We start from the raw sequence: 25,069 nt of genomic DNA, 5'->3' as shown, positions 1-25,069 counted from the left end.
GCTCCTCCGACTCCAACTGGGTTGGAGGCAGTTTCAAGACAGCATTCCTTGCTGTGGGTTGCCATAGAAGCCAGAACTCTTGCTAGTTCTTCTCCAGTTTGATGGTGATATTGGTGTAATAACGAGAGGATACTTTACATAGCCTAGGAACGACGGCTCAGGCACGGTCAGTGGATTTCATCAAGAAAGAGACTAGGTCCCAGCTATCCATTGGACTTGGTATTTTACTTTTATTTATCTTTTTTTCTCTCAGGGATTCAAATCACTTTGCTTTTCTTGAGTTTCAACATATGTAGAAATGTTACTTGCCACACCCATGAAGAGAATGGTTTGGGATGTTTGAGGTCCTTATACAAGCATACATTTGTACTGGTTTGTAATTTAAGTAGCAAAATAAAAAGACATCATCTCAGACCGAGTCAACTATTGTCAGTCAATAATGGTAGTCCCAAGTTTTTATTTTTTATTTGTAAAGCATTTCTGAATTGAATGCACTCTGTTTAAAATTTAAGGTGAGTGTTACAATCAATGGCTCATAAACCCTATTTATAGACACTTGTATAGAAGGCAAATGAAGACAATTCTTCCTCACGTTGTCCACATGTCATCATGAATCTGTGGCCACTGCTGAGTTGTGGTAAGGAGCTTCCAGCTAGAAGAATCGAGTTTTTAGGATTCAGGAGAGAGCGAGGAGGTCATATGCCTGATTCTAGGCTAGATCCAGCTCCAGTTCCTAAGGTGCTAGTTCTCAAAGCTGGATCAAATTGCACAGTGAGGAGACTTCTTGGTCCCATTGCCAAAGTGAGAAGGTGTGCATGGCACCTGCGTTCTTCCAGCTTTTAGTTTCTGTAGGTCTGTTTCTGATGTTTCCTTTATAAAATAATTTTTCCTCTTAGGTCTACAGAGTAAAGTTCTTGAAAGAAATGGTGTCTCACTGTCATGCAAAAGGAAATGCAGCTGTGGCTGCTGCCTTCAGAGGTTAATAGCATCCTCACAGGGCTGGGAAGGTGCCTTAGTGGGTAACACCCTTGCCATATAAGCTTGAGGAACTGAACTTGAATCCCCAGAACCCACGTAAAGCTGGGTGCTGTGGCATTGTCTCTGTAACCCAGTGCTCCTGTGGTGGGATGGAAGATGGAGACATGAGAACCCCAGGGGCCACTGGGCCAGCACTCAGGACACGTATCAAAGGCTGTTCTCTGACTTATGTGTGCTCGGTGGCATGGCCATGCCCCCCCAAACACACACACACCATGTGCGTCTCACACACATCAAGTTTTTTTATATATAATTTATTTCTATTTTATGTGCACTGGTTCTTTGCCTGCATGTGTTGAGGGTGTTGGATCCTGGAGTTTCAGACAGTTGTAAGCTGCCATGTGGGCACTGGGAATTTAACCCAGGTCCTCTGGAAGAGCATTCAGTGCTCTTAACCCCTGAGCCATCTATCCAGCCCAAGATTTTTTTCTAATCCTCACATTGCCCAAAGAGAAACAAAGTCACAAAGGGATCTTTTATTCAACTTTAATTGTAAGCTTTTCAAGAATGGTAAAGAATAAGTTCAACTAGAACTAAAAACATGATTTGTTTGATCACTTTCTCAGGAAGATGTGGAATCAAAATATGGATATACAGTTCCGGTGCTCCTTACCCAAAGCTATCGGATTCTGTTTGACACACGATTATTTTAACTGCCACAGAGCTGGCAGCACTTTTTAAAGCAGTAGTCTATTGTGTGCCTGGTTTTATTTTTTTAAAAAGGCACACTTTAACGTAGCACATCCTCAGGGTTTGTTTTTTTTTATTTTAAAAAGGCACACTTGAACGGAGCACATCCTCGGGGTCTGTGGGCTGTTTGGGTTTGTGCTGGACCTGATGTCACTGGTTGTGTGGCTGGATAATTCAGGAGACCCAGGGTTCTGTGTCCCAAGTGTGACGTTCAAGATAAGGAGCTCGTATGTGTCTGTTCTTCAAGTGTCTTCACCCTAACACCATGCCCGACACTCTCCCGCTGACCAGCACCGGGACCCACGCTCTCCTGTTTTCCATATCGGTGACCGTCAAACATCTTACGGTGCAGCCTACGTTGGAAACCCACTTCACCCTGTGACTTGGAGTTGATTCTGCAGCTCACTGAAATAGGTCTGAGGCCTGACAGCTGCTCCACCCCTTCCCCCAAGTGCTGACCGTGTAGTCTCTGGTTTCAGGTGTCCTCTCACTGAATTTCTACTGGAATTTCTGACAAGGAAAGAAGGAAGGAAGACAGTCTTTATTGCTATTTAATGTCAACTATTAATGTTATAAGCTTTTATTTCTATAGTCAACTACGAAGAGGTGGATTGTACACATTGGTAATCAGCACCTATATGCCTCATATCTCTGGAAGGGACGTTCCCTAAGAACTGAGGGGATACAGCTTGTCATCCTACATGTTGCCCTTTCCAGCCTTTTCCACGGTGGCCACTGCCACGGCCTGAAACACCAACAAGACCCCGTTTCCCAAGTCTTCCTGCTCCTCTGTGCATTCTCTGTCAGTTGCTGAGGGGGTTGTTTATCATTATTATTAATATTGAGAAATTGCCTCCAGCAATACTAAAATGTGCATCACAGAACAGCGCTGCTTACCGTGTTAGACGTGAAGAATCTCACCCAGGAGATGCCAGTCTCTTGAAGTTACAGCTCTCCGTCCCAACTTACAAACAGGCGGGCGAGAAACAGCCTGCCTTCCAGAGCTGCATCTCCAGTTATTTATTTGGTCGTGTCTCTTCCCTGAAGTTCCCTTAATTGAGCCAGACAATGTAAGCCAGGAAGCGTACGTTTAATGACAGCCGACACCAGGCTTTACAGTAGAGGGAAAAGTGAACCCGAGGCTGTGAAGCAAAGGGCATGCATGTCCGCTTGTCATCCCCAACTGCAGCCCCCGTCCACGGGACAGGAACGGAAGGTCAAGTGCCCACTGCTTCATCTGTGCGGCACGTGGTCGGCTGCGACAAATCACTCAGGATAGGAGATAGGAAATCAGACACAACTCAAAAGATGGCTGTGCCACAGCAAGCCGGTGAAGCAGAGAATGTGCATGTTGTTACAGTGGCAATAGCATGCCACCTTGGGCAGCTGAGGCCACAGCCCAGTCAGCAGCTCGCTTAAGTAAGCGTGAGGACGTGAGTCTGATACCCAGGACCTATTAAAAAGCTGCTTGCAGCTGATCACCCTTGTAACCTGGGGTGCTGGGGCGGTGGTGGCTGAGCCATTTCCTTCTCTGTTGCTATGACAAACATCATGGCAGAAGCAACATAGGGAGAACGGAAGGGAAAATCCACAGTGGTGAGGAGGGCATGGCAGCCAGTGGTCAGGCCAAGAAGCCAAGAGAGCATATCTCACAGGAAGCAAAGGACACGAGCTGCAAGCGTCGGGAAACTCCCAGAGCCTGATCACAGTGACTTCTCCTCCAGCAAGGCTCCATGTGCTGCAAGTTTCATAACCTTCCTGTATCTCACTCAAACCACTACAGCAGGTTCCAAATTCCCGAGGCTTTCTACCCTAATCAGGGAGCCCCAGGCCAGTGAGAGAGCCTGTCTCAAAAGATAAGGTGGGAACGCTTGAAATTGCTGGGTAAAGGGACTTTCCATAGAGCTGACAATCTGGGATCCCAGGGACCCCATGGTGAAAGGAGAGAACTGGCTTATGCAAGTTGTCCTCTGATCTCTGACATATGCTGTGTAGTAAAGTTACACAACACACACACACACACACACACACACACACACACACACCCAAAACAATCTCAAACCAACTCATTTTATCCATGTATTCATTCAACAAGTGTGGTTTTGGTGCCTCATGTGTGCCAGCCCTCTCTAGGTCCCAGGGGTCCAGCAGTGAACAAACGAAATGCTCACCCTTGTTCAGCTTCCTTTCTAGTGAGGGCAAGCTGACTACCCCTTTAATAGCAGCACGTCAGCTGGTGGTGCTGTGGCGAGCGGTGAAGCCGCAGGCCAGCACAGCACAGGACGTGGGGAAGCCTTCAGGTGCAGAGCACACCGTGCCCCAGGCACCTGAGGGAAGGAGGGAGTGAACACATGGATGTCGAGAAGGACACAGAAATACCTGCCGTGGCGATGGCTAAGGGTCAAGGCACGGCACGGCCGTGTAGAAGAAGGAACCGGCCATTCCTCAGCCAACAGAGTTGGGGTGGGAAAACTTGGAGCAAGTGAGGTCCAAGGTGCCAGGCCAAGACCCTCCAGCCACAGCCAGACTCGGCCTCGCCGGTCTCTGTGAGGGCTTGCCTTTTTATCCAAATGAGAGGGGAAGTCACTGGAGGGTTCTGGATGGACAGATGACAAAGTCAAATTCTCAAGTTTGAATGGTTTCCTTGGCCACTCTGTGGGGTAGGTAGGAGGGTGCACCATGGAGAACTGGGAAGATCAGTGAGCGGCTTCAGTCCAGACAGAGAGCAATAGCAGTAACCACAGAACTAGTGGGGAATGTTGGGTATATCAGTCAGGGCTTTCTAGAGAAGCAGGACTTAGAGTGTGTGTGTGTGTGTGTGTGTGTGTGTGTGTGTGTGTGTGTGTGTGTGTGTGTGTGTGTGTCTGTAATTCATTAGAATGACTTACAGGCTGCAGTCCAGCTAACCCAACAATGGCTGCCTATGAATGGAAAGTCCAAGAATCCAGAAGTTGCTCAGTCCATGAGGCCAGATGTCTCAACTGGTCTTTAGTATACACTAAAATCTTGAAGAAATGGGTTCTAATGCCAGTGAAGGAAAGGATTTGCTAGCAAGGCAAAGAACAAAAGCTTCCTTCTTCCGTGTCCTTTAGTAGACTTTGAGAAAGGTGTGGCCTTCCCATCTCAAGATCCGGATTAAAGGTCTAGACTAGAAGTAGATTTACTCACTTCAAACCAAGCAAAACATCTCACAGGTGTGGCCTCCATTTCTGGATTGTAATTCATGCCAGATGTAGTCAAGTTGACAACCATGATTAGCCATCACACTGGGCAATGTATGCAAGAAAGCAGTTGTTAACAGCCTGAGGGGCCACGAGTGTTTATTCCACTAGAGAGGAATAAAAAAAAAAAAATGTCCTAGTGGTAGAAAAGGGATTTGGGAACACATCAGAGGTTCTGCTTCAGCATGAACAGTCTGGTGGAGTCTGGAACTGTGGTCAGAGCTTTAGCCCCAAAGATCCTGTCTGGTCCGTTAAACAGGATGACGTCACCCACAGTGAGCAGCTAGAAGGGAAAGAGTCTGAGGACTGGAATTACCCAGAGGGTGGAGAGGTGGAGTGGGTTGATAGCAGAGAAGTGTAAATGCAGTTGGCCAGACACATGCATGTAAACTTGCAAACCCGTGTTCTTCTCTCTCATATGGTTGAGTTAAACAGTATCAGAAAGTAGAAAATGTTGAGACATTGGAAAATGGGCCCGGCATTCATTTGGTATCTACTGTGTGCTAGGCACTGTATTGGGTTCACTTGCCTCATTATCTCAGGTCACACTTATAACAACCTTGCACAGTACTCATGGTCTCATTGTCCAAATTAGAAAACCCGTGAGGGGTTTCTCAGCTCACCCCAGTGTGCACCGTGAGTACATCGCAAAGCTGGCCTACAGCAGCCTGCCGCCTTGCTCCGGACGCTCACGCCACAGCTGTTGCAGGCCTGACTTTTTAGCCTGGCTCACTTTAGACTCACGTGGGAGCTGTCCATGAGGAGCAGGCCAGCCAGGAACCTCCCCACACCCTTGGATTCCCTGTCAATCTGTTTGACACCAGCCCCTAAGCACTTTCCATGTGCAACTGAGGCCAAGCTCCCACATTTCATGCATTGACTATACCTGTCCATTCACTCCTCACAAAGTTGACTGTACTCCTTTGTGGAAATAAAAATTATCAGTGCCAGATTAAATGCATTAAGTATTCAAAGAAAGAAACAGGAAGACAAAAAAAAAAAAAGGTTAAAATCATTCTTTCCAGAATTGACTCTGAGAGTTTTCTCAAGTTTTTCCAGCTAGAAGACTTGTAAGTGAGATATATTTTCCCAATTCTTATGTCATTGAAACTGAGTAAAAGTGAGGAGTACATTATCAAAACAACTTCAAGCTGAAATAAAACAGAAATCTAACTCCAGCTTTTTTTTTCTTTATTTTATTTTTAGTTGTGTGTGAGCCTTTTCTTTAAGGTGTGTGTGTGTGTGTGTGTGTGTGTGTGTGTGAGAGAGAGAGAGAGAGAGAGAGAGAGAGAGAGAGAGAGAGAGAGAGAGAGAGAGAGAGAGAGAGAGACTGACCATGGAGACTGGAAGAGGGCATTGGATCCTCTGGAGCTGGAGTCACAGGCATTGTAAGCCACCTGATGTGAGTACTGGACACTGAACTCCAGTCCTCCGCAAGAGGAGTGTCTTAGTCAAAATTCTATTGCTGTGAAGAGTCACCATGACCATGACAACTCTTATAAAGAAAACATTTTAATTATGCTGGCTTACAGTTTCAGAGGTCTAGTCCAGTATCATCGTGGTGGGGAGCATGGTCATACATGCATGCAGACATGGTGCTAAAGAAGTAGCTCAGAGGTCTACATCCTGATCCAAAGGTGCAGAAAGAGAGATAACTGGGCCTAGCAAAGGCTTCTGAAACCTCAAAGCCCACCCCTAGTGACACACTTTATTTTTTTCTATTTTATTTTTCTATATTTTTTTATTTTTTATATTTTTATGTTTTATTTTTTTATATTTTATTCAAATATCTGAGCCTATGGGGGCCATTCTTACTCAAACCGCCACGGCAGCAAGTGCTCTTAACTGCTGACCCATTTCCTGGCCCTGTGGAGTCAGTTCAGTTCCCAGAATCCACATGACTCATTCATCGTGGTCTACAACTCTAGTCTCAGAGGCTCCAACGCCCTCTTCCGGCCTCCTCAGGCACTGCATGATGTGGCACACACATGCACATGCAGGAAAAGCACTCATACAAAGAAAATAAAAATAAAATTTCCTTTAAAAATTCTGTTGAGGGCCTGGACAGATGGCTCAGCAGTTAAGAGCACTAGCTGCTCTTTGAGAGGTTTTGAGTTCAATTCCCAACAACCACCTGGTAGCTCACAGCCATCTATAATATGATCTAATGCCTTCTTCTGGCCTGCAGGTATACATGCAGAACACTCATACATAAAATAAAAGTAAACTTTAAATTTTTTTTAAAGTTCTGTTGACTAAAACAAGGACTCCAGTGTTGATCAGGTGGAGCCTTGTCTGTGTGGTGACCTTGTTATTTTTACCATGTGAAATACTTGCTCTATGTTTAATGTTTCACGTTTTATTAGTGTGAACATTAGCAAGATTTTCTTCCTCAGCCTAGAAAAGGAAGGCCATCGTCTCCTTACTTCTTGCACACTGGGAAGAGGGAAGGCTGTGACTCAGCTCCTCAACTCAGCCCTGAGTTCCCTACCTGCTGATTACTCCTGTGGTGCAGTTAGACAGGTGAGGTGTACCTCATCGGAGACAGCAACCTCAGTCGGAGGAGTTAAGTGTTTCCTTGTCGGTATCTGCTGAGCTGGCCCAGACCATTCATTAAACGTCTTTCCCAATCAAAGCATGCCTGTTTCAAAACAGAAATAGCACCAGCTGCTCATTTGGGGCTTTTCTTGCATCTTTATTTACATAAAACTTCCAGCAACGTGATAGGATTGCAGCCAGGTAATTAAAGGCAGAAAGGCTATCCTTAATTCTCCTAATGGGCTGAAAATGACCCCCAAACAACTCTGGTTCAGAGTAAGTAAAAGTCTGCCAGCCTTAGGTACCTCTGTTTAAAGAGACCCAGCCTGCCTGGCCTTTCTGTGTAAACATTCTCTTCCTGAGCCTTTCTCCTCCGTCCTGTTAATATTCTGGGGCACCTAAGTCCCCCAGGCAGTGACTGTTTGAGGCTGATGGAGAGCACAGGCTGTGGAGCCAGTGTGTCTGTTCGAGCCCACCTGCCCCCTGGTGTCTGTGTGCGGCCTGGGACCTGCTGCTGCCTCACTTCCTTCTGAACCGTGAGGATGGTGGTGGTAGTTCACTCGTTTGGACAAATCGATGGATGTGTGCCCTCGGAACACCGTGTTTACTCCCTCCTGCCTGACCAACAGACAGGATCCACATGTGGCTTCTAAAGCCTGGCCTGTGCACAGTGTTTACACCGAAGACCTGGGTGTGAATGTTACTCTTTTCTCTACAGTCTTTGTGGTTTTTCGAGCAGAGTTTCTCTGTGTAACAGCTATGGCTGTCCTGGAACTCACTCTGTAGAGCAGGCTGGCCTCGAACTCACAGAGATCCACCGGCCTCTCTTCCTGAGTGCTGGGATTAGAGGCGTGCACCACCACCACCCAGCTTCTTTAAAGTCTTGATCACTAGCAAGACTGCTTCTCTTCATAGTAGCCTTACTCTATAGCTCTCTATTTGTTCATTTTCTCTTCCAAGGCTGTTCATTTCTGATAAAGGAAATTTTTGAATTCTGCTTTTGAAATATGAAGGGAGGGCAAATCTACAGGAAATTTCACATAAGCATCTGTTCAGAGGAGCAAATAGTTTCTAGCCTGTGCTGGAAAAGCATTGTAAGCGTATGGTCATGCCACTTGCACAGGCAGAGATGTAGGCAGGAGAGCAACATTCAGGCCCAAAGAGGAAGCAAGTAGCCCTCGAGGACAGCAGGATGTCTGAGCCATTGTACACCGTCTACTCAGCTGACAGCTCCTTTGTCCCCTTACCTTTGAGGTGCCACCAACAGAGATAATAATGAACATAACTCAGGCCTCAGGTTGGAAGGTACTGTTCCCTTTCTGTCTGTTAAACTGATGCAAGATATCCTGTTTCCTGCTAGACACAGAGGGGTTTGCCAGCCTGCCCAGAGCTACTGGTGGCCACTCAGTGTCCAGCAGTTTGGCGATGGTAAGTCTTTGTGGCCTCCATGAGTCCAGAGTCCTGGGACACTGAGAAAAGCTCTGGAGAGTTCCGTCTCACTGCATCTCATGTGGGATGCCTTCTTGTAGAGGAAGAATAAGAATGTTTTCCTCTGGGTCCATAAAGTCATAGCAGAGGTTCAGGTGCTGTGGTGGCTCACGCCAGTGATAACCTGACAAATTTTCACTTATAGGTGGAATGCCAGACAGAGCAAGGAAGCTAGTCAACACAAACCCAAGACAAGACTATGCCAGCCAGACTGCATATTAGAATGCTCAGTGCATCCAAGCAGAAAACCATCATTAGCTAAGGAGGCTGTTAGAGTGTTCATGTGGTCTGTGTCGTCCTGTCCCCTTTCCTTAGGACCTTTGCAAAAAGTTTGACTGGCCATCCTTTAGAGGTTTCCAGAACGAGGAGCAGAGTGGAATTCTGAGATCATGCAGATTAAACACCACCTAGATCAGAAACTTACCCTTCATGCCTCTGGTGGACAGCCACCCAGAAGTGGGTTCCTTTTATGATCTCTAAAAGGGAGATATATTAAAATAACCAAATTCTCCTCGCCTGTTATTCGTGGAATCCACTGTTTTTCCCAACCATCTGTGTGTGCTTTCTCTGCTCTGTACAGTGTCTTGTTACGGGGTGAGACTTGCTGCTTGCCTAGCTTTGGCGTGGTGTCCTGTGCACTGGCCACCTGCTAAATGGGGAGGCATTCTGGCTCTGTGAGGCAGGGCTTTTGTCCGTGTGTCACTGCATGCCGAACAGAGAGTGTCCGGAACATAACAGATAAATGTGAACTGGTGTATATTAGCTCACTACCTCTTTATGTTGAGAGAGAAATTAGGCTTGTATTACTGATGTGAAACTGGAGTTCAAACAGCTTGCCCAACCAAGACCAAACAGACAGTAGTTAAAGAATCAGGATTCTAACCCAGGAGTGACTCCAGCCCTGGGCTTCTTAGGGCCACACTATACACCAGTGTAGGCCAGTGATATAGTCCATGATAAACGGGACCTGAGGACCAGCTCAGTGTGTAAAGTGCTTGTTGCATGAGTGTGAGGACTGGAGCTCCATCCCTAGAACATTTAAAAGGTTGGATGTGGTGGCACATGCTGTAATCACAGCACTAAGAGATGGAGCTAGGCAGATGCCTGGAGCTCATGGGCCAGCCAGCCCAGCCAGATAGGCATACCCAGGCCCCAGGGGAAGACCCTGTGTTCCTGAAGACCAACACCCAAGGTTGACCTCTAGCATCTACACAACCTGCACACACATATGCTTTCCCACATATACACACACTTGACATACACAAATAATAACTAATGAAGAACTTAACCCCTACATGAGACAATAGCTGTTGTTACTGAAAATTAGCTTGCTTTAGGATCAGCCTAGGCCTGTTCTAACTAATGCCAAGATTATAGTTTAGGCCTTGCCATGGTACTGTTTCGTGCTCTAGAAACTATGTATAATTGCCCTTTGTTAGTGAGCCAGATAAATCAGTGCTCATGAGCTTCATTTCTGTGGCTCTTCGGTCTCACAGTATGGGTTCAGGGGGTGTGCATGTACATGGGCTTATGCCTTAGTGAGGGGACATCATCTATTGATGTTTGAAAAGAGCAGCCATGTTCTTCATACAGTGGCTGCTCTACAGCGTTCATGATGGTGGGAGAGACCGACCTGATGAATTTTAAGGGCAAGCAGGAGCTTTCCTGGGAGACTTTCGAGGGAGAAAGAGACTTAAAGTAGCAAGAGTTAGTGCATTTGGATGCTACACTTACCGGTCTTTCCAAGAACAGTCTAAACACAAGTCGGAGCTGTCACAACTGAGGCGAGAAGCAGCTGGATTCCAGATTTACCAGCAGTTGCCTCCAGAACTCAGTGGTACTCCAAGAAAGCACTTAAATGGAGAAAAAGTCACGTGGGTTCAGGGGGTGACCTTTGAAGTGATTCGGTGGGGGGTGAGCCATCTCTTGGCTAAGTGGGAAAACCCATGTCTTCAGACCCTCACCAGGCACCTCACCACTCATCTCAGATTGCTGATGCTTTGTCAGTCCGATTGGTCTCCCTCCTGCCACATCAGATGAATATACGCTCCCAGAGTGGGCGGGCATGCATTAGCTTTAAAGGCTAATGGAGTAACTCCTATTTGTTCTAAATCTGTCTTTTCCAATATAGGAAATATTGGTACATTTTCTGAAATAATCATTTTGGAGCTATATACCTGCCTCAGTAGAAGAGTTAGAGAAAGAAAATAATTAGCATTAGTCAGTACTAGAGTATGTGCTGTAACTAGAAATCATGTTCTCCTCCTTCAATGGACAAGTCAGGAGGAAGGTCACCTTTAAGGTGTTGATGACCCCATGGGCCTGGATACAGAAAGAGAAAGTCAACATCCAGGGTGAGCTTGAAGTTCTGGGCTTGAGCCAGTGACAGCAAATGACCCATGAAGTTTCCTTTAGTGGTGTCCAAGGAGCTCCATGGACTCAGTTAAAAAGATACAGCAGGTCCAGTTCTGCTCTGGCTACAGATGGTAGGGTCAGGCAAGTAACTAACTGCATGAACTCCTCATCAGTGGGAAAGGGGCCACCCACTTCCTGGGGCTGTTGTGAGGACTGACTCTGAGACCATGCAGTCTGAGCACTTAGCATGCAGTAGCACTTTGAAAATGATGGTAGCTGTAATTATCTTTTACTAAAGTTGAGCAGGTAGACGATTTGATGAATGGGCCCTCGAAACTCACTCCAGCTCGGGACCAGGGCATTGGCTTTAATTAATGTGAGTTTTGAGGAGATTAATCTGGTGTAGTTCAGAGGATTGATGAGAGGCCTGACTGGTCTCAACTGGACTTGACGAGGAGCTGAGCTGAGGTGATGAGCCTGAAAACCGGGGGAAAGAGGCAGGAACCTATAGAATCCTATGACTTCTTCATAATTGTCTTCAAGCTTTGAGTTGTGGGGTCTGGGCAAGCCAGTGACAGTAGCGACGGCCTGAGACTCACAGGATGGTCGGACACTGATGCAGTCAGTCAGGAAAGAGCTGCCAGAAACCAGTGTGGAAGACCAAGAAGCTGGCCTGTCTCTCTCCGTCAGCCAGAGCGGGTAGAGCAGAGCTGACAGCAAAACCATTTCAAAGAAAAGGAAAGAAGGGAAGAAGGGAGGGAGGAAGAAAAGAAGGGCGGACGGACGGACGGACCGATTGAATGATGCTGAAAATACTGTGCAGGTACAAGTACTGTAGATAAACTCTGAACAGTGTTGCAAAGCAGATCTTTCGTTGTGAGCCACAGGACAGTCTTGCATGGCCATTAAAGAAAAGTACATGTGTAATCTGGGAAAATGCCATTTCTCAGGGATAAGTCAAGAATGTTCATCTGATACAGAGCACAAGTGCTTGAGCATGATACAAGTGGAATTTTCTAATTCAAAGAACATGAAATAAACATAGTTAAGTTAGAGGGGAACTTGTTCTTGTCCACACTGTTTTATCCTTTCCTTCCTGGGTGTAGGATAAAAGAAAGCCCTTACTTGCTTGTTAGAAGAAGAAAGCGCGTGCTTGAAGTTCCTCCGTGGCAGATGTCAGTTGAAAGCTCTGCTTATGGAATATGCTGCAGTGTCAAACTCTGTTGGGTAATTTTAGACGAATGTGTCATGTGTGACATGGAAATATGGCACGCTGTACATTAGTGATTTCCCAAGTGTTCAGATCAGGTAGTAATGTGCAGGGAAAGTGCTCTTTATCTACCCACACAGTGTGCGTGTGGAGCAGTGGGAAAATGCTTCCCGTGGAAATTACGTTAGTCAGAAAAGGAATCCATTTACAACATGCACCTTCTAACATCTTTCAGACAATGCATTGTATTAAAGAGGCATTTTTGATTAATGTTTTATAAACATTTTTCAGCATGACAGCTTAGAGTCCCTGTAAAATTGTAAATGTGTGCATGGTGTTCACTTCCATAAAGTCAAATGCCATCCCATAAAGTCTGGTTGAATCCTGTCAACCATGGTGACACAGAGTCAGTACCTGGGAGCATTAAAATTAATTTGCTTCATTTATATTACCACAGTGATAGCAAGATGAAAAGAATTTCGTATTTAAATTTTACTTTAAAAGGAAAACTCAAGTAAGTCTTTTTGGGATTTTAAGTTCTCGCTAGTTTTTTTTTTCTTCCTAATTAACAAATGTAAAAATGAGGTGATAATCTGTATAGTAGCTTTATTATGGAATTTGGAAAAAATACAAACCCATTCATTCCCCGGGTTCCTTGGTGAGCACCTACTATGCCCTCAAAGATGAATGATGAGTAGCTGCTGACTCTGCAGCTTGACACAGAAATGCCGGGCTGGCGTGGGTCAGGAGGAGGGCTCTGCAGGACACCCTGAAGACTGTAGGCTGCACTCTCAGAGGAGGCAGCGTAAGAACAGAAGGCTGAAGGGTAAAGTGGGCACCAAGAAGTGACGGGCATCTAGACCAAGAGAGCTGGGCAAAGGCCTGGGGGCCACAGTGGATGGAGGAGAGCCCGGAGGCACCCACTGAGGCTAGAGTGGGGGATCTAGAGGGAGTGAGAGCAGGGGTGAGATCTCCAGGGAGGGTGAGAGCAGGGGTGAGATCTAGAAAGTAAGAGCAGGGGTGAGATCTCCAGGGAGGGTGAGAGCAGGGGTGAGATATAGAGGGAGTGAGGGCAGGGGTGAGATCTAGAGAGAGCAGGGGTGAGATCTAGAGGGTGAGAGCAGAGGTGAGATCTAGAGGGTGAGAGCAGGGGTGAGATCTCCAGGAAGGGTGAGAGCAGGGGTGAGATCTCCAGGGAGAGTGAGAGCAGGGGTGAGATCTCCAGGGAGGGTGAGAGCAGAGGGCTCCTGCATGACTGTGTAATTAGATTTCACGGAGAATGACGACCTGCCGTGGTTCCTGAGTGTATCGGCCACTGGAATAGGAAAGGGTTATTGGGGCCCGTGATTTCCAAGGTTTCAGTCCTTGGTCACTTAGCCCTGTCTCCTTAGGCCTCTGGCAGGACATCAGGTTTGAGTACATGTTGGGGGAGAGGCCTTGTCTAAGCCGTAGCCCAGGGCTCTGGTACCGCCTGCTTTCTGGTTCTCAGCCAGCACACGTGCGTGCTAGTGAAATGAGTAAATGGTATTCCCGTGAGCTCTTAACCCTGTGAGAGAAGAGGGTCCAACTGTGTCTGTCTGCAGGCTGCAGGAATAAGAACTATAGTGACTTCTTGGTTGACATGACAGATCCATTGCCAGGTGGCAGAAATCAAGTATACTGGCATAGTGACTTCTGGAGGACACTGTAGCCTTCCTGTGGTTTCTAGCTGCTGCCCAGATATCCCTTGTCACCTGGCAGAGGTACCCAGGACAGAGATAATAAGCTTTCAGTTGGGAAAGAATAGTGTCACAGCATGGGACCTGCTGACTGGGAAATATGCTGTCTCTCCATGACTCCCACCTTCCACTTCCCACCCAGACCCTGGAGAACGTGAGAGTCCACTACAGTCACACTCAGCTGGGGCTTGGGAGGAATGAAACAAAGCAACATTGAAATAAACGGGTCGAGCCAGCGTGATGGCGCGCGCCTTTGATCCCAGCACTCGGGAGGTAGAGGCAGGTGGATCTCTGTGAGTTCCAGGACAGCCTGGTCTCATAGCTAGTTCCAGGACAGCCAATGACGTTATACAGAGAAACTCTGTCTCAGAAGACCTTAAAAAAATAATAATAATAGTAATAATAAAAAGCAGATTGAGAGGACCTCTAAAAATAGAAAAGGAAAGTAGTATTTGAAATATGGAAAAGTAAGATAGACTTTAAGACCCAAATGATCAAGGTGACTTTAAATGCCCCTCCCATCACTGAGAGCCAACTGTGACACCAGAGGACACACCGAAGGACTTGGACCTCCTCACTGGACACCAAGATTCTTACCTCTAATATATGATTTCCAGCCCTGTTTTTAATGTTGGTCACTGGGGAAGTTACTATCAAGAAAGTGCTGTAGCCACCTAAAGTAGTGGGAAGAAAGTCCTATTTAATGTGACAAATGTCTGCACAGCTGCAGGTCATCCTGGATTCCTTCTCATTCAGGCAAGGCAGGTAGCTGTCATACAAGGCACAGTATGACAGGCCACCGGGATCTGTCGGGAAACTAGAATCTGCCCTTTCGGTAAGTGGAAAGGGAGAAGGGCCGTGAGGAAACACGGGAGCTGTGATGTCAGGAAGTGGCCGAAGCTGGGACCAAGGGAATTCGGCTCTCAGAACGTGGTGCTTGGAGAAGGAGGCAGGTAGCAGGCTCAGGCTTCGAGCCAGTGAGATCCAAGGGCGGGCACAGTGAGCCACCTGTAGGGGCCCACTGCTGACTGCTGGTGCTCCTGAAGATGCCAGTGCTGCCTGCGCACAGCAGAGACCCTCCCTGCCCCTCCATCTTCACATCCAAACTAGCAAGACCACTGAGGGTACAGCCAGCCAAAAGGACTGAAGTGTGCCGAGTCCCTGTGAACAGAAGGTATGTTTGAAGATGAGAGGAATGATCTGAGGGAACCCGCAGCACAAGAGAGCTTCAGGCCTCCAGTTCAAAGACTGGCGAGACCACCAGCATACTAGAAGCTTCTAGAAGGTCAAGCCTTGGCCTTGTTGGGGTGGCCCCTAACAGTAGCTTTGCTTTTCATCCATGTGAAATCGCAGCACCATGGTGGTGTGGGGACCAAGGGAGTTCAGGGTCTGCCCTGAAGGAGCTGCAGCCCAGAGGACCAGGCCCTCTTCTGTGCCCCTTGAGTTGCAGTGTCCTAGGCATCCTGGTGATGATCTAGGTTCCACCTAGGGAGGGACCTTGGAGTGCCGCTGACGCCCGCCTCCGTCTCTACTCTGCCTGCCTCATCACAGTCGGGGACCCTCTGGCGTCACGTTATTTGCTTGGATGTTTTGCAGTTGGTTCATTGGCTTGGTAACTGCATCAGCATCCGGTGCCTCGTTCATGGCCACAGCAAGGTACCTGGGATGCGTTAGCTGAGCAATGGTAGTCCTTAAATTTTAGTCAGAAAGCCTGCTCTGATCTCACTTTTAAGGACAAAAGATCTCCGTGCTTCTCTCATTTGTTCCCTTCAGGCTCCTTCATGCCCTGCCTCAGTGACCCTCCTTTCTGGATCTCATCCTCTGGTGCCTCCTTAGAAGTCCCTCAGGGGCAGCAGAGCTCATCAGACTTCCGTATTCTCCAGGCGGGGTATCATCCGTGTGGACCCGGGAAGGGAGAGCTTGTCTACAGAGGAGGGTGGCGCTTGCCTCTCAGTGCGTCCTGTACACTTTCTGTGGCTGTGCATAATACTTTACAACGCATGGATTTTTAGGCTTTTACTGTTCTTTTAAAGAGCTATTCTATTTTATTTTCTTTTGTTCTTTGTCTTAGTGTTGTTGTTATTTGTTCTGAGTTTTATAGTGAACATGGAAATAGAAGACAGAACTGTGTACTGTGGCAGCCCGGAGAGAGGCAACTGTTTGGGAGGGTTGAGTGTTTTCGGTTTGCAGCAGTGTTGCATGTGGCTGTGAGAAGAGAGCAGTCATGAGATACATTTTTGCATAAAGGTTCGAAATTTATTAGAAGGTTAAAAAATGACTGCAAAAGCGAAGCCTTCCCTGTTGTGTTATAATAAAAAGTTATTTGTGCACCATTATCGGGCATGTTTAGGAGCTTGGACCCTTGTCAGAGACCATTTCAGAAAAACAAGAAGAAAGCGGAACTCTGAAAGCGCTTGGTTGCAGGAGCTGATGTGTGTACGTCAGTTCCGAGAGCCCGGCCACAGGAAAGCAGGGGTGCTAACACGCAAGCTGCTAGTGTCTGGATTTTGCTAGCTAAAGAAGCCAAAGGTGGTAGTTGCCCAGACACAGGCACACCCTACTCTTTTAGAATAGACTAGTAGATTCACATTGCAGCATTCATCTGTTTGGGTTCCATCGAGGCCTTGGCTGAGTGCTAGTTTTGCAGTTTACCTGTTACATATAAAATTGTTTCGTGACTGGAGAGCACATTGGGATCCTTGGCCATGAGAGTAACATTCAGGGTTTGTGGGTGGAGCACATGCTTAGAAGTTGTGAGGTCCTGGACTGAATCTCAGGACTTCCGCCCAGCTGGAGCATCTTCTCATGACCGCCATCTGTACCACACATTATCTTCCTGTATCATTGGGGAACCCTAACAGCCAGTGTCCCCACACAACTGAGCAAGAAGAGATTCGCGATTAATCTCTCCTTAGTCCTTTCCAGCCTTCTTAGAGCAGCTCCGTTTAGTCTTCCTCCTCCTGATGAAGGAGTGAGAGGTACTGGCCCCAAAACAGTCTTCATCTGTCCCAGTTAGAGCTTAGAACTTGGTGTCGTGAAAGGAAGCTAGACCTGTCAACTTTGAGAACTTCCCATTATGGGTCTGTGAATACACGTAGGGAAATAGAGTCATAACCCATTCGAGTTGTGATTTTCATGGAACATGCCTTTTATTTGATGCCAGCCTGAATTTGCCTCTCTGTTTTCTGTCTTCTTGGTTGAACAGGGATTCCAATGCTGAAGATAGTGTTCGCAGGCCACGAGCATCTCTCATTGATATCTGTGCCCTTGCTCATCTACCACCCCGCTCAGATCCTTCTAGGAAGTGTACTCGTGCCAACAATCAAGTCCTGGATGGTGTCAAGGCAGAAGGTGAGACTCCAGAAAGATCTGATTGGATCCAGATTAGACTGAAATGTTCTTTCTGGATTCAAATGACTCATATACTTACTTTTTTCTGGTATATCACTGTTCAAATGTATGTGTTTTATTAATGAAATATAATAATGGGTTTGAGGAGATGACTGAGTGGGTAGATTACGTCCTGCTCAAGCATTAGGACCTGAGTCAGAACCCTAGGATCTACAGCAAAAAACAGGCATGGCAGTGCAGCCCTCTAACTCCAGCCCTGGGAGACAGAGACAGAAAGATCCTGGGGGCTCACTGGCAAGTCAGTCTAGCATGCACACAAATGACAAACCTTGTCTCAAAAAATAAGATAGCAAGCAATTGGAGAAGACACCTGCACACAAGGACACATATGTGTGCATACATACACACACACACACACACACACACACACACACACACACACACACACACACAAATAAATGTATAATTACAGTATACATTGATTCATTCGATTTGATCGGGAAGAATGAATATTGAATGTCTTATAAAATAGAGTAATACTTGCAAGGCAATTTTCAAATACTCTAACATACTCCTATTCAGGAGACTATTGATGGGGTGTTTAAAATTGGAACTGCCCCTTCTTGTGCACTTCACTGTGGACCTGGGTGGCTTTCCTCTGTGCTTTTCTGAATATGGCCGAAACTAGACTTAGCCACAATGCATTTTCACTTTTAACTTCCCAGTGTGGTAAAACTGTGTTTGGGAATTAAAATATAAAAGTTAACTATCAAAAGAGCCCACACAATATTAATTTCACCATACTTAGTACATAATATTATTACATATTAGTTAGGTTCTTCCCCCCCTCCCCCCACAGGGTTTCTCTGTGTAGCTTTGCGCCTTTCCTGGAACTCACTTGGTAGCCCAGGCTGGCCTCAAATTCACAGAGATCCGCCTGCCTCTGCCTCCTGAGTGCTGGGATTAAAGGTGTGCACCACCACCGCCCGGCAATTAGCTAGGTTCTTTAGACTTAATTTCCAAAAGTATTAACCAAAATAATTGAGTCAGTGAATCAAAAGAAATTTAGATGACGCAGAATCTGGTGTCACAATGTAATGCTCTCCTCTGGTGGTTTGGTCCTGCCAGAAGTAATTTAGCGGTGACTGCTAACAGGAGATACGTGAGAAGAGGCGTCCAGTGGCGAAGCAGCCTGTGCTATGTCCCTAACATCCTGAATGACAGCATGGCCACGGGATGTGTGTGAGGCAGGCCCCGCTCCCTGCCTCGGTCAGACATGGATGCTGAGGCATCCTGCCTGAGTTCACAGCTGAGCCACAGCCATGCTCATGGCAGCACTTGCTATTGCCATTTTTACATTCTAGGAAACGGGATGAGAGAGTTCAGCAGTTCAACGTCCTGTGGAAAACTCAGTGCAGGATTTGGGACTAGAAAACTCTATGTGGCCATAAATATCTGTAACACAACGACAGAGATAGAATATCCCTCTTAGAAGACTCACAGGAAGCCCCTGAGGTCCTGCATGAGAAGGCTAGCCCATCCAGTGTCATCACTAATTCGGTGACCTAACGACAGCAGTGTCAGGCCACCTCCGAAACCAGGAGCTGAAGAGCCCCCCTTCTTTCTAAGCCATGGGTTTTGTCGTAGCGATAGAAAGTGGACAGGCACACTCACGTAGACGGTGGTGTAACCTTGCTCAGGGCTAGCAGAAAGTGGTGGCCAGTGTCTTCTTCCTTTGCTTCCCACATTCTTTGGAGATTTTTCTCTTCCATCTATCAGTGTACATGTATGTTGCCCCCTCCGAATGTATTCATACAACTATTGACAAAAAAAAATGAAGAAAATTAGCTGGGCCGTACTGAACAGGGCTGCGACCCTACCTACTCCTCAGGGACAGAGGCAGAGAACAGCAAATCCAAGGCCATTCTGGCTGCAAAATAAACTCCAAGACAGTGGGCAGCCCAGTGAGACCTGTCTCACAATAAATTTCTTTAAAGGGCTAGAGTGTAGTTTAGTGAATGACCATTTACCTAACATACATGAGACCCTAGATTCAATACCTATATCTCAAATTTTTGAGAATCAGACCATGCTGTTCAGTTTCCAGTTAGCACTGGCTAATTTAGAATAATCCCAAAGCCTGGAACATTTACCTAGTAACATAAACACTAAGAACCTTTCTTCAGGGTGCCATGACTACCTTTGTTTGCAGATGATACTAATGAGACCCATGTAGTGCAGAACAGAAGCATACAAACACCCGGCCAGACTCTGAAGCTGACACAGTCTGCTGGCCAGTGAGCTGGCAGCTAAGTCTGTTTCTAGGGTAGGGCTGGTTATATAGACCATCTGAGTGAGTGTGCCAATCCGCTTTCTGTTGCTGTAACAAAACCTAAGACTTAGAAAGAAGGAAGTTGGTTTTGGCCCCTTGTTTTGGAAGTTTCAGTCCATGATCGGTTGTTCTATTACTCTGGGGCCTGTGAGAGTCATGGTGGAGTGTATAGAATATAACCCTTGCCTTCACTGCAGGGAAGAGGGGTAGGGGGACCAAGGTCCTATGCAAGGCCCCCAATCACCTGGATGTCTTAAAGGTCCTACCATCTTCCAGTAATGGTACAGCCTGAGGACCAAGCCTTGGGACCTACAGGGAACATTCCAGATGAAACGAGTATCAGTGGCCTCCTCCTCCCAGGGGCATGTTATCTGTGTGAGGTGATATTTTGCCTTGTTTGTGGACATTCAAACTCTGAACCGTTTCCGTGTCTTGCAGGGAGTGAAGCTGACGAGGCCGACAGTCTGACTCAGGAGGCGCCTTCCTGAAGCATGTGTATATGTACAGGGCTGTCCGTGCAGGCCACTCTGAACACCTGTCCTTGTGAATGTTGCTTTGATGTCTATTTTATTTTTTACAGAAAAATATGATACACCTGTTTAAGTGCCTTAAATGTTCTTGACATGCTCTGCTGGCGACTGCCGTGGGTGGACAGTATTCTGGACTTAATTTTTCTTCCTTAATGCAGAAAAAAAGTTTTTTGTAAGGGACAAAAAGCTAACAGGTTTTCTTTGTACTGCCTTTTGTGCACAACAACTCTGTAATTGTTACTGTAACGTTTGAAATGAGGTCACACCATCCAGAAACCATCCGCCTGGTGACAGGGAAAGATTCCGCAGTCTCGTTCGCATACTTTGATTCGCCGTGTGGTTCTTTGTTTCTGTGACTGTGACATGCCTCTTCCTCATCAACTCAGCAGGGGTCAGAGATCGGCGAGATGCTGAGAAGCACGAGGTACCTCATTCCTTGACGTCGTCTTCTCTAGACATCTCTTCAATTAGTCCCCGCACACCGGAAACTCTTGAGTCCCATCACACCTGTGTGGGGGAATAGCTTAAATTTATTATGAGCTGCTTCAAAGGAAGGCCTGATGTGAGTACTGAGGTAAACACAGAGTGGGGTTTGGGAGGTTTTCAGTCCTATCTCTGTGTGCTTTTCCTCCTCCTTCCTTAATTCCTTTGTTTCTCATTTCACTCGCACACTCACAAACGACCCAGGGCAACACACAAACATTGAAGTCGGCTGGAGAGTAGCAACAGTTGACAGTGGGTTGTGTTCCCATTGCACAGCTAGGACCAAGTGCTGTTCCTGTTACACAGTTCCAAATCGCTCCTGTTGGCAAGACGCAGCCTGTTACACCCTTTAAGTAAGCACACTTAGGACATTCGAGACAGTTTATGAATGAGAGCGTCCATCACTCACTTGACAAATGTTTGCAGCATCTCTTAAGAAATCAAATCATATTGCCCTTAGGAGTCAAAGAAAACATACGGGCATGGACGTGAGCGAATGTTACATGCCCACACTGCCTAGTCAGGTGGAAAGAGGGGCCGGCACAGAAGGTCCAATACCAGCCATCAGCCAAGCTGTCAAAGAACTAGTCCTGGAACTGGGCATCAGCTTTCACAGGGATACCTGATGTGGCCTTCATGGCCAGAAGAGCTTCAGCTGGACGCCAGTAGAAAATAAGCAATGTACTAGATGGCGGAAGCGCCATTCTTGTGTTTCCTTAGTACTTACTACTTTATTGACTTAACAGACAAATTGGCGGCATGGGTCTCACCAAGGCCCTGCTGTCTCCTCAGCAGCTGCCTTTCTTGTTGGTAGTGGTGGCTGAAGTCCTACAACGAAGCAGTCATTCCTTCAGAATTCACTGGACTTGTCAGCGGTGCTAGTTTACGGCATGGTTAGCACCCGCGTGCCAGTGTTCGCCAGGTCTTCTGTGTCGCTGTCTCAGGACCTATAACTCCCAGCAGAGCTCTGCCGCCGGTGCCCGGCCCTGGCACTGACTCGGAGCAGAAAGGTTTTCAAGGCTCGTCCCTCCACACTTGGGCTTTAGAGGAAGTTGTCTGTCTGCCAGAGCTGTAGTCAGAGTCTCCACGTCACGTGAACACTGGTCTCCCCTGTGACCTCTCTACCTCTCCACCTGCAGCAGGTGTGGCTGTGGGAGAGACTCAACTGAAACGCTAGGAGAGCGTTTTATCTTTTGCTTTAAAAAGGTGTTTTGTTTTCCAAGAATTGATGTATATCGTGAGTTTGGGTGGCTTTAGTAACATGTCTGTGGCTACTTCTCTTTTTACACAAATGGGATAGCATATTTTTCCATGGTGAGCAAAAAATAGAATCAAAATTTATTTTAGTTCCTGCTCATTCAAATTTAATTAGCAGCTTAAAATATTTTCCTATGTTTATGCACTGTCCATCTCTGTTTTATACATTTGTTTGTCCAAATGTATTTATGAAAGAAATACATTAGATTATATTTATGTTTACTCATGTTTCCACCTGGAATTTGTTTTTTTAACGCTGAAATTTTAAAGAATGGTAATGTGGTCTTTACATGTGTTTCAGGTTTTAAGATTTTGTGGATTTTTTTAATTCTTCCCATGTCTGTTCTTAATTGACACACCTCTGGTTGACGCTCAGTGCTTATGCTAAGTACCAAATTTTTTCAAAGATAGCTAAGTAATGAAGTGGGTTATTTATAATAAATGGGAAATAAAAAATAATTCTATGATTAAACAAAGACCACTTGAGGAATCACTGGACAATTTGTGGTTCATTTTCGCCTGATTTCTGATGCTCTTGCTCTGCTTTCCGAGGACTTCTTAGGTTGGCTTTGGCTTAATGCAGCATGAAATGTGGGTGAACAGACATGCCACAGTCCTTCCAGCTGCCCGGTCACACCGCTCCACCCCACCGTGCCATAAAAACCCATTTTTAATACTCTGCCTGTACGTCAGTGTTAGGAACAGAACAGGGACACTTGCAGCAGAGTGACGAGGCTGAGGTGCTGTGTGTCCTTTGGGTTAGTGGAAAGGTGAGTTCCGGCAAGCCTTCCCAAGCCCAGGGCTTCTTTGACGAGCACATCACCTTGGAGAATGCCAAATTTTTGTGTTCTTGGGCTTCATCTTCCCTTTGGAAGCCTAATGGAAATGTCACCTCCTCCAGGAGGCTTTCCTGGGTTCCCAGTGAGCACTGTCTTGCCCGAAGCCCATGCTGTTCTAGTTGCCAGTTGACATTTCCATCTCCTCCAGTGTGGCACACACATCTGTGGGTCTCCAGCTCCAGGCTCGGAGTGGCAGCCAAGAGTTGGGGAAGCACCCTCAGTAATTCAAGCTACATAGGCCATGCTGATCTGATTTAATGAGTACTTTATACACATTTAAAAATAAAAGATTTCTTTACAGAATTCTGATATCCTAGAAAACTTAGATAAACATTAACATCATCATTATCCTCAATTTGTATGTAAACAATAAGAGGTCTCCTAAGACTTTATATTTGTTCACAACTCTTGTATTGTAATTCAGAGCTGTTTTCTCAAATAAGTGAAAATCCTTATATGCCCCAGAGGACTTACCTACTGACCTGATTTTGAAGAGCAGTGTTTACTCACTGCAGGTTACCAATGAAGACTAGTTGGTACCAGCATGGATGTCAGAAGCCATGGGCACTGATATCACCAGATGACTGAGCCTGTCAGACGGGACCAGCTGCTGAAGCAGGGCCCTGCTCCATACTCTCCTCACACACAAAAGGAACCTGGCTCCACTGATTGTTTTCTAAGGGATTCTGAACATGCTTGATGTTTGGGGACATGCAAACTTAAATGGCCCATCCCCCGCCACTGTGGCTCTTGGGATTCCCAGTGACCACCCTCCCCGTCTCCACACACTAGTCCCCAGTCCACCCACACTTAGTTCTCTCAAGTGCCTTCTCTGACTGCTTAGATGTTCCTCTTTGTAAGCAGGGAGAGGCTCTAAAGCCCCACCTGCCCTTGGCTGTCATGCGACCTCACAGAAGCCTCAGACTTTCCATTTTCTCCTGTTCACACTGGTTTCCACTCCTAATCTGGCAATGGAGTGAGTCAGTGTGAGGATCCTTATGTGCAGGAAAAAAAAAATGTACCCCTAGAAGGAAGAAGAGGAAGGTATTTGTGTTTCCTCCAAATGTGCCAGGAAAAAAATAGAAGACTGTAAATGAGGGGTCCGTAGTAGACAAAATAAAACAATAGGTAATAGACTTAGTTAAAAACATTAAGCCAGAGCTGGAGAGATGGCTCGGAAGTTGGAAGCACTGGCTGTTCTTCCAGAGGTCCTGAGTTCAGTTTCCAGCAACCACATGGTGGCTCACAACCATCTATAATGAGATCTGATGCCCTCTTCTGGTGTGCAGGCATGCATGCAGATAGAATATTGTATAGATAATAAAAATAAAATTTTTTAAAAGAATATTGAGGCAGCTCAGTGGCTCAGCAAGTCAAGGCCTGCTCAGCAGGTCTGATGCCCGGAGTGTGACCCCTGGGACCCACATGGTGGAAGGAGAGGACTGGCTCCTGCAGGCTGTCCCTGACCTCTACACGTGCCCCAGCATTCACTCGCACACAACATGGACTCACTAAATAGATGTGTGGTGATAATTTGTGCTCTAACAAATAAAGCTTGTCTGAAGGTCAGAGGGCAGAGCCAACCACTAATTACCACAGAGGCCAGGCAGTAGTGGCACACTCCTTTAATCCCAGCACTTGGGAGGAGGAAGCAGGAAGATCAGGAGTTCAAGGCCATCCTGGGCTACACGAGATTGGTCCATTCTAAAAGATGGTGGAGCCTCACACCTTTAATTCCAGCACTAGGAAGGAAGAGACAGGAAGTGATGTGACTGGGTAAAGAGAGGGCTATAAGGGTAGAGAGACAGGAGTCCGTTTTCAGGCTGAGGATTCAGTAGAGGTAAGAAGTCTTTCAAGTGCCTGGCTCCTTTAATGGTTTTTAAGCATTTACCCTGATATTTAGCTCCGGGTTTTTATTAAGACCAATTAGGATTTGTGCTACATAAATGTAATAAAAATTTGAAAAATCAGGGGGGATGCACGTTTAAGTGAGCTATTTTTCAGCCTATGAGACTGGCA

General features: G+C 46.5%; 1 protein-coding gene across 5 annotated transcripts in view; it reads left to right on the top strand.

Annotated features, from left to right (window-relative positions):
• Window positions 1–22,704, top strand: part of Slc10a7 (solute carrier family 10 member 7) — a 234,111-nt gene extending 211,407 nt beyond the window's left edge. For 4 of the 5 annotated variants that reach the window (XM_052727224.1, XM_052727222.1, XM_052727223.1 and 1 more), the window contains 2 exons: window positions 17,464–17,609; window positions 20,380–22,704. In XM_052727224.1, coding sequence (XP_052583184.1) covers window positions 17,464–17,609; window positions 20,380–20,409 — 176 coding nt within the window. In that variant the 3' untranslated portion in view covers window positions 20,410–22,704. The remainder of the gene's footprint in view (window positions 1–17,463; window positions 17,610–20,379) is intronic. The other variant, XR_008215640.1, reaches the window with a different exon arrangement.
• The last annotated feature ends 2,365 nt before the right edge of the window (window positions 22,705–25,069 follow it).

Source organism: Peromyscus californicus, unplaced genomic scaffold, assembly GCF_007827085.1.
Source record: "Peromyscus californicus insignis strain IS unplaced genomic scaffold, ASM782708v3 Scaffold_8__1_contigs__length_139910024, whole genome shotgun sequence".
NCBI classification, from domain to species: domain Eukaryota; kingdom Metazoa; phylum Chordata; class Mammalia; order Rodentia; family Cricetidae; genus Peromyscus; species Peromyscus californicus.
The sequence above is the reverse complement of the archived record's forward strand: the minus strand, read 5'-3'. Positions and strand labels throughout refer to the sequence as shown.